This window comes from Xenopus laevis, chromosome 2S, assembly GCF_017654675.1.
Source record: "Xenopus laevis strain J_2021 chromosome 2S, Xenopus_laevis_v10.1, whole genome shotgun sequence".
In the NCBI taxonomy this organism is placed as follows: domain Eukaryota; kingdom Metazoa; phylum Chordata; class Amphibia; order Anura; family Pipidae; genus Xenopus; species Xenopus laevis.
Window position 1 is genome coordinate 79950550 of NC_054374.1, and position 15389 is coordinate 79965938.

General features: G+C 42.2%; 1 protein-coding gene across 2 annotated transcripts in view; it reads right to left on the reverse strand.

Annotated features, from left to right (window-relative positions):
• LOC108709590 (CUB and sushi domain-containing protein 2) overlaps nt 1-15389 on the reverse strand; it is a 599445-nt gene that overhangs the window by 332166 nt on the left and 251890 nt on the right. For both annotated transcript variants that reach the window (XM_018249580.2, XM_041584029.1), the window contains exon 5: nt 13876-14083. In XM_018249580.2, the coding sequence (XP_018105069.2) occupies nt 13876-14083 (208 nt within the window). The remainder of the gene's footprint in view (nt 1-13875; nt 14084-15389) is intronic.

Consider the following 15389-nt stretch of genomic DNA (forward strand, 5'->3'; position numbering starts at 1 on the left):
GATATCCGGACAGGTGGCAACCCAAGCTGACAACAACTTTGTTTCTGCACCAGTGCACTACATGGTTTAAAATTCCCATCACTGAGCAATTCACTGGTCTGAATATGCAATAAGGTATTTAATTAAAGGGATGGATGTCCATAAAAACACATTTTAGTATGATGTAGATTAGCATTTTAACATCATTTGCAATTAGTCTTTAATTTTTGCTTTTTTGTGGTTTTTGAAATATTGACATTTTGTGTTCTGTAGATCTCAGGCTTTGAAATTCAACTGCATCTGGTTACTAGGGCTTAATTATTCTAGTCATTAACCCCCAGGAACCAGAAAGCTTTTACAGGTGCACAATAGAAACGTTATTAATAAAAAGCATACAGAATAAATAATGAAGACATATTGAAAATTTGCTTAGAACAGAGTGCTCTAACGCACTGCATGTTTATTTAAAAGTGAACCTCAGTTTTAAGTTGATTGCCTTTAATAATAACAGAATTATATGATAAATGGTAAATATTAATGTATTAGTAAGATAGATATGAATGTACTAGTAAACTAGTATAATGACCATACAGCATGACTGTTATCTGAAGCACTTATTAGCTGCCAATGTATTGGATTTTTTCACTATGGATAGTGTTTTGAATTTCGACCTGCAAGACGAGTTTCAGTGATATAAAAAAAAAATAGATATGAAATATGGCATAAGCAATTACTGCAGGAGGCACAGGGCAGACCTGTGAGATGTGACTCACATTTACTGTCACTTTCTGCATTTCCATGAGGGAAGGCATTTGTAATATATTACTTGTGATATATGTATACAAGTACTAATGGCAATGACATGGCAAAGGTTTAGCCCCCCAAGGACCACAAGGGAATGATGACTGTCACATGTTCACTGGATCCATTTTCCCCCATAGGATTACAGGGATTAATGACAGCAACAAGATTAGCATGCCATTGGGTGACTGATGTTTTATTCCTGCAATCTGACACTAAAAGGTATTACTAAATCTCTAAACTTGCAGAGAAAAATGATTGCACAATCCAGCTCGTTGGTCTTTACATGCAAGGTAAAGCTTATTTCACCCTTTAGCATATTCGTGTACTCGTGTACTTTACCCATTCCCTGATTTAGAATAGAAACTGCCTTGGGGAACACTGCCTATATTTAGCAACTACTGTATATATCCCTTCAGTGTGTGCTATCTTACCAGCTTTTTAAGAGGAAAAACATGTGCACCATGCAATAGGGGAACTCTCAGTTATAACTGGTACAGGCTACAGCAATACTGGAGAAGGAATAATTATCATCTTTTGTGCCTTCTTTATATTAGTAATATTTTTGTTTTCAAGCCCAACAGGAGAGTAAGACAAAATTGTTTCTGGGAAGCAAATTAGTTCGCAGCGATATAAAGACAAAACAGTGTTTGCTCTCTAAAAAAAAAAAAAATCTGTTGAAGGGAATATAAAATCAGCCTCCAGAGTGTTTGATTTCTAATTCACGATTTAGGAGATATAAGCCACATTTGACAGCTAAAGCTTATGTTGTCTGAATTGGTGGCCATACACTCTACTCTCCGCAGTAGGAACTAGAGATGTCGCGAACTGTTCGCCGGCGAACTTGTTCGCGCGAACATCGGGTGTTCGCGCTCGCCGGAAGTTCGCGAACGTCGCGCGACGTTCGCCATTTTGGGTTCGCCATTGTTGGCGCTTTTTTTTGCCCTCTCACCCCAGACCAGCAGGTACATGGCAGCCAATCAGGAAGCTCTCCCCTGGACCACTCCCCTTCCCTATAAAAACCGAAGCCCTGCAGCGTTTTTTCACTCTGCCTGTGTGTGCTGAAGAGATAGTGTAGGGAGAGAGCTGCTGCCTGTTAGTGATTTCAGGGACAGTTGAAAGTTTGCTGGCTAGTAATCGTTTTGATACTGCTCTGTTATTGGAGGGACAGAAGTCTGCAGGGGTTTGAGGGACATTTAAGCTTAGGTAGCTTTGCTGGCTAGTAATCTACCTTCTACTGCAGTGCTCTGTATGTAGCTGCAGTGGGCAGCTGTCCTGCTTCTGATCTCATCTGCTGACTGCTGCAATAACAGTAGTCCTTGTAAGGACTGCTTTTATTTATTTTTTTGTTGTTTTACTACTACTACTACTACTACTACTACTACTACTACTATAAGAGCCCAGTGCTATTAGTCTAGCAGTGTTGGGGAGTGGGACTGGTGTGCTAATCTGCTGCTCCTAGTAGTTCAGCAGCACCAACTTTAATTTTTTTTTTTAATATTCATTTTTTTTTTATTTTACTTTTTTTTATTTACTACCGCTGTAGTAGTGTATAAGTTGACCTTTTAGGCATTATTTGCCCTGTAGGCATTATTTGCACACTGTTTTCTTCAACCCGCCATCGAGCTGTGTGACCTTGTTCACATTCTGTCTAAATATCCATAATATTACCGTCTCCAGAAAAAACACCGGAGTCACTTTTTTCAAGCAGCCATAATATATTTTACGTAATCCGTATCCACCGCTGTAGTAGTGTATACGTTGGCCTTGTAGGCATTATTTGCACACTGTTTTCTTCAACCCGCCATCGAGCTGTGTGACCTTGTTCCCATTCTGTCTAAATATCCATAATATTACCGTCTCCAGAAAAAACACCGGAGTCACTTTTTTCAAGCAGCATTCATATATTTTACGTAATCCGTATCCACCGCTGTAGTAGTGTATACGTTGGCCTTGTAGGCATTATTTGCACACTGTTTTCTTCAACCCGCCATCGAGCTGTGTGACCTTGTTCCCATTCTGTCTAAATATCCATAATATTACCGTCTCCAGAAAAAACACCGGAGTCACTTTTTTCAAGCAGCATTCATATATTTTACGTAATCCGTATCCACCGCTGTAGTAGTGAATACGTTGGCCTTGTAGGCATTATTTGCACACTGTTTTCTTCAACCCGCCATCGAGCTGTGTGACCTTGTTCCCATTCTGTCTAAATATCCATAATATTACCGTCTCCAGAAAAAACACCGGAGTCACTTTTTTCAAGCAGCATTCATATATTTTACGTAATCCGTATCCACCGCTGTAGTAGTGTATACGTTGGCCTTGTAGGCATTATTTGCACACTGTTTTCTTCAACCCGCCATCGAGCTGTGTGACCTTGTTCACATTCTGTCTAAATATCCATAATATTACCGTCTCCAGAAAAAACACCGGAGTCACTTTTTTCAAGCAGCATTCATATATTTTACGTAATCCGTATCCACCGCTGTAGTAGTGTATACGTTGGCCTTGTAGGCATTATTTGCACACTGTTTTCTTCAACCCGCCATCGAGCTGTGTGACCTTGTTCCCATTCTGTCTAAATATCCATAATATTACCGTCTCCAGAAAAAACACCGGAGTCACTTTTTTCAAGCAGCATTCATATATTTTACGTAATCCGTATCCACCGCTGTAGTAGTGAATACGTTGGCCTTGTAGGCATTATTTGCACACTGTTTTCTTCAACCCGCCATCGAGCTGTGTGACCTTGTTCACATTCTGTCTAAATATCCATAATATTACCGTCTCCAGAAAAAACACCGGAGTCACTTTTTTCAAGCAGCATTCATATATTTTACGTAATCCGTATCCACCGCTGTAGTAGTGTATACGTTGGCCTTGTAGGCATTATTTGCACACTGTTTTCTTCAACCCGCCATCGAGCTGTGTGACCTTGTTCCCATTCTGTCTAAATATCCATAATATTACCGTCTCCAGAAAAAACACCGGAGTCACTTTTTTCAAGCAGCATTCATATATTTTACGTAATCCGTATCCACCGCTGTAGTAGTGTATACGTTGGCCTTGTAGGCATTATTTGCACACTGTTTTCTTCAACCCGCCATCGAGCTGTGTGACCTTGTTCACATTTTGTCTAAATATTGATAATATTATCGTCTCTAGAAAAACCACTTGAGTTACTTTTTTTCAAGCAGCATTCATATATTTTACGTAATCCGTATCCACCGCTGTAGTAGTGTATACGTTGACTTTGTAGGCATTATTTGCACAGTGTTTTCTTCAACCCGCCATCTAGCTGTGTGTATTATCGTTTCCAGAAAAACCAACTGAGTTTTTGTTGTTGTTGTTGTTTTTTTAAAAATAATGCCAGGCAAAGGCAGGCCGCCACGCAGAGGCCGTGCTAGGGGCCGTGCTGCTATGCAATCCTGTGGCCCTAGCAAATTGCCCAGTTTTAAAAAGCCAATGACCCTGAACTCCCAAAATGCTGAAGAGGTAGTTGACTGGCTTACACAGCACACCCCATCCTCTACCGTTTCTAACTTTACCACAACATCCTCCTCATCCTCCACTGCTATGGCCACCCCACGTAACACTTCCTCCACCACCGGTGCCCCTTCTTCACTGGGGTCAGAGGAGTTATTTTCCAATGAGTTTCTTGAACTGAGTAATGCGCAACCATTATTGCCAGAAGAAGATGAAGGAGATGAGGACCTTACACCAGATTTAATTCTGGCAGAGAACACGATAGAGATGGACATAATGAGTGATGAGGAGGAGGTCCCCGCTGCTGCTTCCTTCTGTGATGTGTCAGAAGAAATTGATGCATCTGAGGAGAATGATGATGAGGAGATTGATGTTTTGTGGGTGCCTAGTAGAAGAGAGCAAGAGGAGGGTAGTTCAGATGGAGAGACGGAGAGTCAGAGAGGCAGTAGGAGAATAAGACTTAGAAGAAGCAGGGAGGACAGCCCGCAGGGATCAGCAGGGCAACAACATGTATCGGCACCTGTGTTCAGCCGGCCAACGCACCCGCCATTGCCGCCAATACCGCCAACTCCGCCAACTTCTACTGTTACCGCCAGATCGCACACTTCCAAAAAGTCAGCAGTGTGGGATTTTTTTAATGTGTGTGCCTCTGACAAAAGCATTGTAATTTGCAATGAGTGCAGTCAGAAACTGAGCCTTGGTAAGCCCAACAGCCACATAGGTACAACTTCTATGCGAAGGCACATGAGCGGCAAGCACAAAGCACTTTGGGAGCAACACCTCAAAGGCAACAGGCAAACTAAAAGCCACACTCCTTCTGGTCCAGCATCTTACTGCTCTACCTCTGCTCTCCTTGACCCGTCTGAACCACCCTCCACTCCGCCTTCCACCTTGACCACCTGTTCCCATTCCCAGTCATCTGCCACCAGCCAAGTTTCTGTGAAGGCCATGTTTGAGCGTAAGAAGCCAATGTCTGACTGTCACCCCCTTGCCCGGCGTCTGACAGCTGGCTTGTCTGCACTCTTAGCCCGCCAGCTTTTACCATACCAGCTGGTGGACTCTGAGGCCTTCCGCAAATTTGTAGCAATTGGGACACCGCAGTGGAAGGTACCCAGCCGCAATTTTTTTTCTAAAAAGGGAATACCACACCTGTACCAACATGTGCAGAGCCAAGTTACCGCATCTCTGTCACTTAGTGTTGGGCCAAAGGTCCATATGACTACTGACGCATGGTCCTCCAAGCATGGTCAGGGCAGGTATGTCACCTACACTGCCCACTGGGTGAACTTGGTAATGGCTGGGAAGCAGGGAATGGGTAGCTCAACAACAACAGTGGAGTTGGTGTCACCGCCACAGATTGCACGCGGTTCTGCCACCACCTCTACTCCTCCATCGCTCTCTACCTCGTCTTCTTCTTCTTCTTACTCTGCTGCTGGGTCCTCCTTCTCCTCCTCCACACCTGTGCACCCCCAGCTCCCCCTAGGCTATTCGACGTGCCAGGTACGCCGTTGTCACGCTGTCTTGGGGATGACGTGCCTGGAAAGCAAAAACCATACCGGATCTGTACTCCTGTCATCTCTGCAGTCACAGGCCGATCGGTGGCTGACCCCACACCAACTGCAGATCGGAAAAGTGGTGTGTGACAATGGAAGCAATCTGTTGGCAGCGTTGAGACTAGGCAATTTAACACATGTGCCCTGCATGGCACATGTGTTAAATTTAATAGTCCAACGTTTTGTCTCCAAGTACCCAGGATTCCAGGACGTTCTCACCCAGTCCAGAAAGGTGTCGGCCCATTTCAGACGTTCCTACACAGCCATGGCACGCCTTGCTGACATTCAGCAGCGCTACAACATGCCAGTCAGGCGTTTGATTTCTGACAGCCAGACTCGCTGGAATTCAACGCTCCTTATGTTGGAACGTCTGCTGCAACAACAAAGGGCCGTCAACGAGTACCTTTTTGAACTGGGTGGTAGGACTGGATCTGCACAGCTGGGGATTTTTTTCCCCCGTTACTGGGTGCTTATGCGCGATGCCTGCAGGCTCATGCGACCTTTTGAAGAGGTGACAAATATGGTCAGTCGCACCGAAGGCACCATCAGCGACCTAATACCCTTCGCTTTCTTCCTGGAGCGTGCCGTGCGACGAGTGACAGATGAGGCTGTAGACCAGCGTGACGAGGAGCTGGAAGCGCACGATTTCTGGTCGGAATCACCAGAACGAACCCAGGCACCTGCTGCAACGCAGGGAGAGGTGCCAGAAGTGGAGTCAGAGGAGGAAGGTGGCTTTGTGGAGGAGGAGGAGGAGGACCAACAGGAGCAGGCTTCCCAGGGGGCTAGTGGTGACCTTTTGGGGACCCCTGGTCTTGTACGTGGCTGGGGGGAGGAGACCGTGGATGATGCAGTCCTTGATAATGAGGAAGCGGAGATGGATAGCTCTGCATCCAACCTTGTGAGAATGGGGTCTTTCATGCTGTCATGCCTGTTGAAGGACCCCCGTATCAAGAGGCTTAAGGAGAAGGACCTGTACTGGGTCGCAACGCTACTAGACCCTCGGTACAAGCATAAAGTGTCAGAAATGTTACCAACATACCACAAGTCCGAAAAGATGCGGCATTTACAAACCAGCCTGCAAAACATGTTGTACAATGCTTTTAAGGGTGATGTCACTTCAGGAACTCATCAACATTCCAGGGGCAGAGGTGCCAGTAATCCTGCCACGAGCACACCTGCAAGGACAAAGCCCTTTGGCCAGTCTGTAACGTCAGACATGCAAATGTTTTTCTGTCCAAGGCAGCGCCACAACCCTTCTGGATCCACCCTCAAAGAACGCCTCGACCGGCAGGTAGCGGACTACCTGGCATTAACTGCAGATATCGACACTCTGAGGAGCGATGAACCCCTGGACTACTGGGTGCGCAGGCTTGATCTGTGGCCAGAGCTGTCACAATTTGCCATGAACCTCTTGTCTTGCCCAGCCTCAAGTGTGCTCTCAGAAAGGACCTTCAGTGCAGCAGGAGGGATTGTAACTGAGAAGAGAACTCGCCTAGGTCACAAAAGTGTCGATTACCTGACCTTTATTAAAATGAATGAGGGGTGGATCTCGGAGGGTTACTGCACGCCGGAAGACTTGTTCTGACTTCTATGCAGCTGTCCTTCTCTTCAAGCCTCATGACTCCACACACAGCTGTCCTTTAGCGTCCTCCTCCTCCCTCCGCCACCGTTACAAACTAGGGTGCAAACCCTACTGGTTTAATTTTTTCTGGCCTCTGTGCTTCAGTGGCTGCAACCAAAAAAACTGGGCAAACAATGTCTACAAGGTCAACGTATGGCAAAAAATGACTATTTTCAGCATTTATATGGCATATTTTTTCTGGCAACTGTGCTTCAGTGGCTGCATCCAAAAAAATGCATATTTTCTGCATTTATATGGCATAATTTTTCTGGCCTCTGTGCTTCAGTGGCTGCAACCAAAAAAATGCATATTTTCTGCATTTATATGGCATAATTTTTCTGGCCTCTGTGCTTCAGTGGCTGCAACCAAAAAAATTTATATTTTCAGCATTTATATGGCATAATTTTTCTGGCAACTGTGCTTCAGTGGCTGCGACCAAAAAAATGACTATTTTCAGCATTTATATGGCATATTTTTTCTGGCCTCTGTGCTTCAGTGGCTGCGTCCAAAAAAACTGGGCAAACAATGCCTACAAGGTCAACGACGTTGACCTTGTAGGCATTGTTTGCCCAGTTTTTTTGGCCGCAGCCACTGAAGCACAGAGGCCAGAAAAAATATGCCATATAAATGCTGAAAATAGTCATTTTTTGCCATACGTTGACTCAACGTATATGGCAAAAAATGACTATTTTCAGCATTTATATGGCATATTTTTTCTGGCAACTGTGCTTCAGTGGCTGCGACCAAAAAAATGCATATTTTCTGCATTTATATGGCATAATTTTTCTGGCCTCTGTGCTTCAGTGGCTGCAACCAAAAAAATTTATATTTTCAGCATTTATATGGCATAATTTTTCTGTCAACTGTGCTTCAGTGGCTGCGACCAAAAAAATGCATGTTTTCTGCATTTATATGGCATAATTTTTCTGGCCTCTGTGCTTCAGTGGCTGCAACCAAAAAAGTTTATATTTTCAGCATTTATATGGCATAATTTTTCTGTCAACTGTGCTTCAGTGGCTGCGACCAAAAAAATGCATATTTTCTGCATTTATATGGCGTAATTTTTCTGGCCTCTGTGCTTCAGTGGCTGCAACCAAAAAAATTTATATTTTCAGCATTTATATGGCATAATTTTTCTGGCAACTGTGCTTCAGTGGCTGCGTCCAAAAAAACTGGGCAAACAATGTCTACAAGGTCAACGTATGGCGAAAAATGACTATTTTCAGCATTTATATGGCATATTTTTTCTGGCAACTGTGCTTCAGTGGCTGCGTCCAAAAAAACTGGGCAAACAATGCCTACAAGGTCAACGTATGGCAGTTGTTTAAAGAGAACAGTAGATTACTAGCCAGCAAAGCTACCTAAGCTAAAATGTCCCTCAAATCCCTGCAGACTTCTGTCCCTCCAATACAGAGCAGTATCAAGCAGATTACTAGCCAGCAAACTTACTATCATCTGTCCCTGAAATCACTAACAGCTCTCCCCCTACACTATCTCTTCCAAGCACACACAGGCAGATTTTTCAGATACATTTTTGCCCTTGATCCCCCTCTGGCATGCCACTGTCCAGGTCGTTGCACCCTTTAAACAACTTTAAAATCATTTTTCTGGCCAGAAATGTCTTTTCTAGATGTTAAAGTTCGCCTTCCCATTGAAGTCTATGGGGTTCGCGAACCGTTCGCGAACCGCTCGCGTTTTTGCGCAAGTTCGCGAATATGTTCGCGAACTTTTTTTCCGACGTTCGCTACATCCCTAGTAGGAACCAATCGGAAAACCGAGTACATTTGATGCCAATTCCTCAAGTGTACTTCTTTCCAATTGGCTCCTTCTGCACAAAGTAGAGAGTGCTGATATTTAGAGGATTCAAGGTTTATCTGTCAGGTGCAGCTACTGTAGGTAAACTGAGGTTCTTCTAAATGTTTAAAAAAAATAAATAACTGTTTAAAAGCATCTACACTGGAAAGATGTTCTTCTTAAAGGATTCTGTTAGTATCCTTAAATTCTGGGGCTTGACAATCTGAAGTAAATGATGTGGTGATCAGCCAATCACAGATCTTGTGTCTCAACATGTCCACTTACTGTATGTCACCGGTCCACCACAAAACATTACTGACTCACCCTCTGATGTCATAGACCTGCTCTCTCATCACCTCCACCCCCCCCAAATATTTTTCTCATAGTTGGGAGTTGGCAACTCTATTTGCTGTTCACAGATGGTTTATCTCTGATTTAGTCTCAGGGCTGCTCAGTCAGACTTCAGACAGCACCATGGTGCAATGGTGGAGCATGAATGCCATGCAGCACTGGGGTCCTAGGAGATTCTAGTCAGGGCACTATCTGCTAAGAGTTTGTATGTTCTCTGCATGGGGGTTTCCTCCCACAATCCAAGATCATACATGCATGTTAATTGGCTCTTGATAAAATTGACCATAGCATTTGCAAATGTGATAGGGACCTTAGAATGCAAGCACCCTTGGGGCACTGAATGATGTCTGTAAAGCACTGTGTAATATGTCTGCACTACATAAATAAAGAATAATAATTTGATTTCCTTTCTTTAACTGCAATAGATCGATGAAGGGTGATTGCTTATTGGCAGCCATGAGTAAGTACACTGGGGCACATAAGGTAATGACATGAACTTTACTGATAATACTAAAAATATGGAATTGATGCAGAAACAGTATAAGAAATAGCAGCACATAGTGTTTAAAATGTTTCATACATAGTACCTTTAGCAGCTGAATGATTTTTTTATAAGATGCATGTAACGATTTTGCATATATTGGGCGTTACTGATATTCTTCTATAAATAGTTCCTAGGAACAGCTGAAAGGCCATGCTGCATAGTAAAACCTGGTGAAGTGATTACTTTCTGCTGTGTCTTAATCAGTTTCTTTGAAATCGTCAAGTGCATCCAAATCTGAGTGATATTGACCTTTTACACCGTACACCGTGCATGAATAAAAAGCCCTCATACATCGTTTATGTTGGTAAAATGTTACTACAGTTGTCATAGAGTTAAAATGTTTAAAGGAAATTGGATGAGATGGGGTAATAAAATGGTTAAAATTGCCAGTAACTCCCTCATGCTATAATGGACTTCATGAGAAAATAATAAAGGTGAAAGAGACTCTAATAGGTATCCAAGCAAGCCTTTGGAAACATGGCTATGCTAAAACAAACTAAGAAGAGAGTTATCTTCCCAGACTGAATCCATGTAAAGAGTGCTGACCATCTCCAAGGAAAACTAGTTTAACAGGAATTGAGTTTACCTGAAAGACCCATGGGACGCAGCTTACAGTGACACCTAATGGATGGTATTCAGTATAGTACATTACTGGAATTCAATGGATGCCTATGGGACTTGAAGTATCTCATGGTCACACAGAGTCTATATTTAGAACTAGATCAGCAGATTTAGAATTTTTGCAATTTGTGTAATATGTAGGTAACTAGGGTCCCTGGATGCCCAGAGAGGAAAAGTGACTTTTGAGTGCTTACAGTTAAAGGAAAACTGTACCCCTGAACAATGTAGGTCTCTATAAAAATGTATTGCATAAAACAGCTCATATGTAAAACCCTGCTTCATGTAAATAAACCATTTTCATAATAATATACTTTTTTTAGTAGTATGTGCCATTGGATAATCATAAATAGAAAATGGCCATTTTAAGAAATAAAGGCCACCTCACAGGGATTCACAGTGCACACAAACAACCCATACATATTAGGTCACATGAGCCAATTAATGGATAAAGTTGTGTCTTTTGCATTGTTTCTAATCAGTTCAGTTGATCTTTGAGGCAGCATAGAGAATATCATAAAATGGGGTCTCAAAGAAAAATATGTAAAAGGGCAATAGTTAACTAAATATATATTCCAGTTGCTTAAAGTGGTTGTTCACCTTCCAAACACTTTTTTCAATTCAGTTGTTTTTAGATTGTTCCCCAGAAATAAATACTTTTTTCAATTACTTTCCATTATTTATTTTTTACTGTTTTTCCAAAATCTAAGTTTAAAGTTTAATGTCGGTGTCTCTGGTGTTTGAGTCTGGCAGCTCAGTAATTCAGGTACAGACTCTAAACTGCTACAATTTTGCAACATTTAGTTGATACATTTCTCAGCAGCATCTCTGGAGTATTAGCAACTATTGTATCAGTTCTAACAACTGCCTGTAATGAAATCCCTAAATTATGATCAGCAGGGACAAAGATAAGAAATGTATCAACTAAATGTATCAATTTAGAACAGTTTGCAGGGTTGGCGATCCCTCCCCCTCCTCCTCCCAGAGCTGCTTCAGAAGGTGAAAATGACACTTTACACTTCAATATTAGAAAAACGGTCACAAATAGAAAATAGAAAGTCATTGGAAAAAGTCGTTATTTCTGGTGAACTATATGAAAACAACTAGTTGTTTGAAGGTGAACCACCCCTTTAAGTATTCATTTTGGAGGTATAGTTTTTCTTTAATAAATGGTGGATATTATTTATGTATATAAAAACAAAGAAGTTTGGCATCCATTTGCTAAATCTGTAGAAATTGTCTATAACTGCTGCCTCTGAAGCCTCACATCAAGCTGTGTCAAACCAGAAGCAACTTTCAAGAACCCACATGCAGCCTGTAAGCGAGGCCCAGCAGTAGACTTACATGTTCTTTCCCTTTACTACATGAGTTGCAATAAAAGAAATGTTTATGGTTTCCCTCTTTAAAGATTCTATAGAGATGGTATTCCTTCTTTCCTATATACAGGCCACACCATGAAGACATTTTTTTTTTCCTACATTAGCTCAATTGCCCTGAAAAACATCTTTAAGGAACAGTGGCAGTTTAGGTGAGTTACCTGTGCCTTGAATTCCCTTCCTTTGACAGAGAAACAGAGAACATGTACTTCTAGGGAAGTACAGTGGCTGCAGCCAGATGTGGAATGGAAACTTTAATCATGGTTGTATCACTTATTAAACCAGTCCCTAGGCCTGAACTGCGATTCAATACAGGACCTGGCATTTCAAGTACACAGAGGCCCAAACAGCCTCCCACCTGCCCAGCCTGCCAGTCCCTTTGCTTTCCCTTTCCCTCATTGGATCCAACTGCCACTTGGTATATTGGGTATCAAATCCTGCCAATAGATCAACTGGGCAACACCACATGATTGGCATAGATTTGTCTTCCACTGTAGTTGTGGTAGGATAAGAAAAAACACGTTTACTTGTTGAACACAGGAAGAGCAAGAGCCGGAGTACACTAGGAAAGAAAGCAGGTAATTGCACAGAAAGTACCTTGTTCTGTAAAATGTCTATGTGACACACTATCTGTGCCAGTGTGTTAGAGACTAGTTGTGTGTGCCATTTTGTATGGAGAAGACAAATTGTTTGCTATAGAGCCTTTAGTGAGTCAAAGAAAATGTATGTTTTCAGTGTGAGAGACAGTAATGGTGACCCCCTTAATAGTGCCCCTCTTCCTGATATTAGAAGACAAAGTGCATATATCTGTTCTTACTACAGGTTGAATAAAATTAAAAAAAATAAAATGTATACATTTATACACGTACAACAGAATATTATCAATGGTATATTGATTCAAATTACATTTTATGCTGCAATTACTCCTTTAAAAGGCAGTTAACATCTCCCCAAATTTTCCATTTCCAGAGTTGTGGGCTAACACAAGTGGGTCCTCAGGAGGAGATATGGTCATACATACACTGTATAATATTGCTGTTCACAGTGGCTCATATGAGCTGGCAGTATTTACAGGCAAAACCCCAAATAGTTTTGCAACTGTCAATTCTGTCAAACTGGCTTTGTGAGCCCTGGTGGGACAAGCATTTGGAAAAGGTGACAGGGGTCCTGTATAAAATGTGTGCAGTCTTAAGTCAAATAAGAAAGACAGCTACTGTGTATATAGCATTCTGAAGGGGCCTAGATTCCATGTTGATTCCCAGAAGAAGAATATTTTTTCAGCTGTTTTTATTTATTTGCATTATCCAGTACATGCAGCAGTAATGAACAGTACACCACACTTGTCAATTCAATATAAACTTTCCCCCTCATATTTCTAGTTACATTTTGCAGCCTCCCATTTAGAGTCAATGCCACTAATAAGCAACAGAGAACAACAACACTACCTGTAGGATACATTTTTGGCTAAATATAAGACATGATTTTGTGATACTTTCCAAATTCCTAGCAACGAAAGCTCTAATAAAAGCCACACATTCAAGTAAGCTCTGTTGGGGACTGACAAACTGTCAGTTAGGATTATGCATCATGCTCCAAATTTTGTTGTTATTTAATGATCAGATTTTAGAACATGGTTCTTTTCTAGTAGATAATTTAACGACTTTGTCATTGAAATGAGTTAGTTGGCTCTGTGATTCCCTCGGAACTGAATCCAATACATCATAAGGGACTTTGAACCATTTTACTTACCAGAGAGAGGACCCTTCTGTTCCAGTGACTTCTAAATAGTCATATGCATCTTCTAACTGGAAGTCTGTGAAAATCAGGGCAATTGTATCCCCGACCTCTGCTAATATTGTCCATGTACAGTCTGCATTGTTATAATATTCCGATGGAAAATGAGGGCTGGTGATTATTCCACTTTGGCCTCTTAATGTTCCTCCGCACGCATTATCCGCTGATGAGAAAACAGGAAAGACATGATGGGGGTGAAAAAGAGCAGACATTTTCTGAGAAGGTAATGCAATATCAATTTGGAAACATAATTACAATGACGCGCTCACCTACTGTACATTTTTATGTGGTTAGGGTATCTGTCAGTGTTTGTTTCAGTCTGTATGTATTAATAAAACATATTTTGGCCATTAATTCAGTTTTCAAAGGAAAAGTCTGACAGCTTAATAAATAAAATAAATTGTGGAGTACAGGTACAGTAATAGGATAAAAAAACAAATATTTACACAACTGGGGCCCACAAACCACACAAACACCTTCAATATGCCTATGCTAGAGCCAGGTCCGGTCTAAGAATTAAAATAGGCCCTGGCATTTCAGGTACACAGAGGCCCAATCAGCCGACTTAGAGGCCCAAACTGCCTCCACCAGCCCACTAAATACTGACTTTCTATGGGGCCTTATAGCAGCCCCTCTGGCATTTGCCAGAACCCACAGATTGCCAGTCCGGGCCTGACTAGAGCAGTGGTTCCTCTAGAGGGGCCAAATGGGGATTGGAGTTAGTGTATGGGATGACTTACATCAATGTTTCAATATACTGTATCTGTAACCTTGGTATGAGCTATGGGTGCCCAGCCTGAAGGTAATTTAGAGAGAGTTCTTATTTGTTGTCCTTGATATCACTGAAACTATAACAGGATGATGGTTTTAATTATGTTTTCGTCATTTTTTGTTTCATATGTTTTTCATGTGGCTGCCTTAAAATTATTAAAATTATTAGGCCAGGGACACATGTGCCCCATTGTTCACTTTGTTCTGCACAGACAGAGTGCTGTGAGCTGTTTGAATGGCCTCCTCTCCCAATAACTTTCCTCCTTCCTCTCTGCGGTGTCTGCATACCATGCCGAAGTTTCCACTGGACCACCACAATGGTCCCACTAGGCTGCCCTATCTGGCGCACATCGCACAGGGGCTCTACCCCAAAAACTCATTTCTCATCGGAACAAAAGGCTGTCCTTGCTAACTAGCTTCTTAACATCTCACTCCTAGAGTCACTTACTAGTCCTGAAGGAACAGCCTCCCAACCTGGTGGCCGCGATCTTCAGTCCTGCCTGCTTGAATAGGTGCTTATATAGACTTCTGCAGGGGAATTCCCCAAGAGGTCAACCTTAGGGGTTGGCATTACCTGCTGGCTGAACTACAAAATATAAACTATTTACACATGAAAAATAAAAGTTATTTTTCACCTCCTTCCAAACTCACTCATTTAGTTCTATTAACAGACCCAGTGTCAGTCTGTGTGGAGTCAC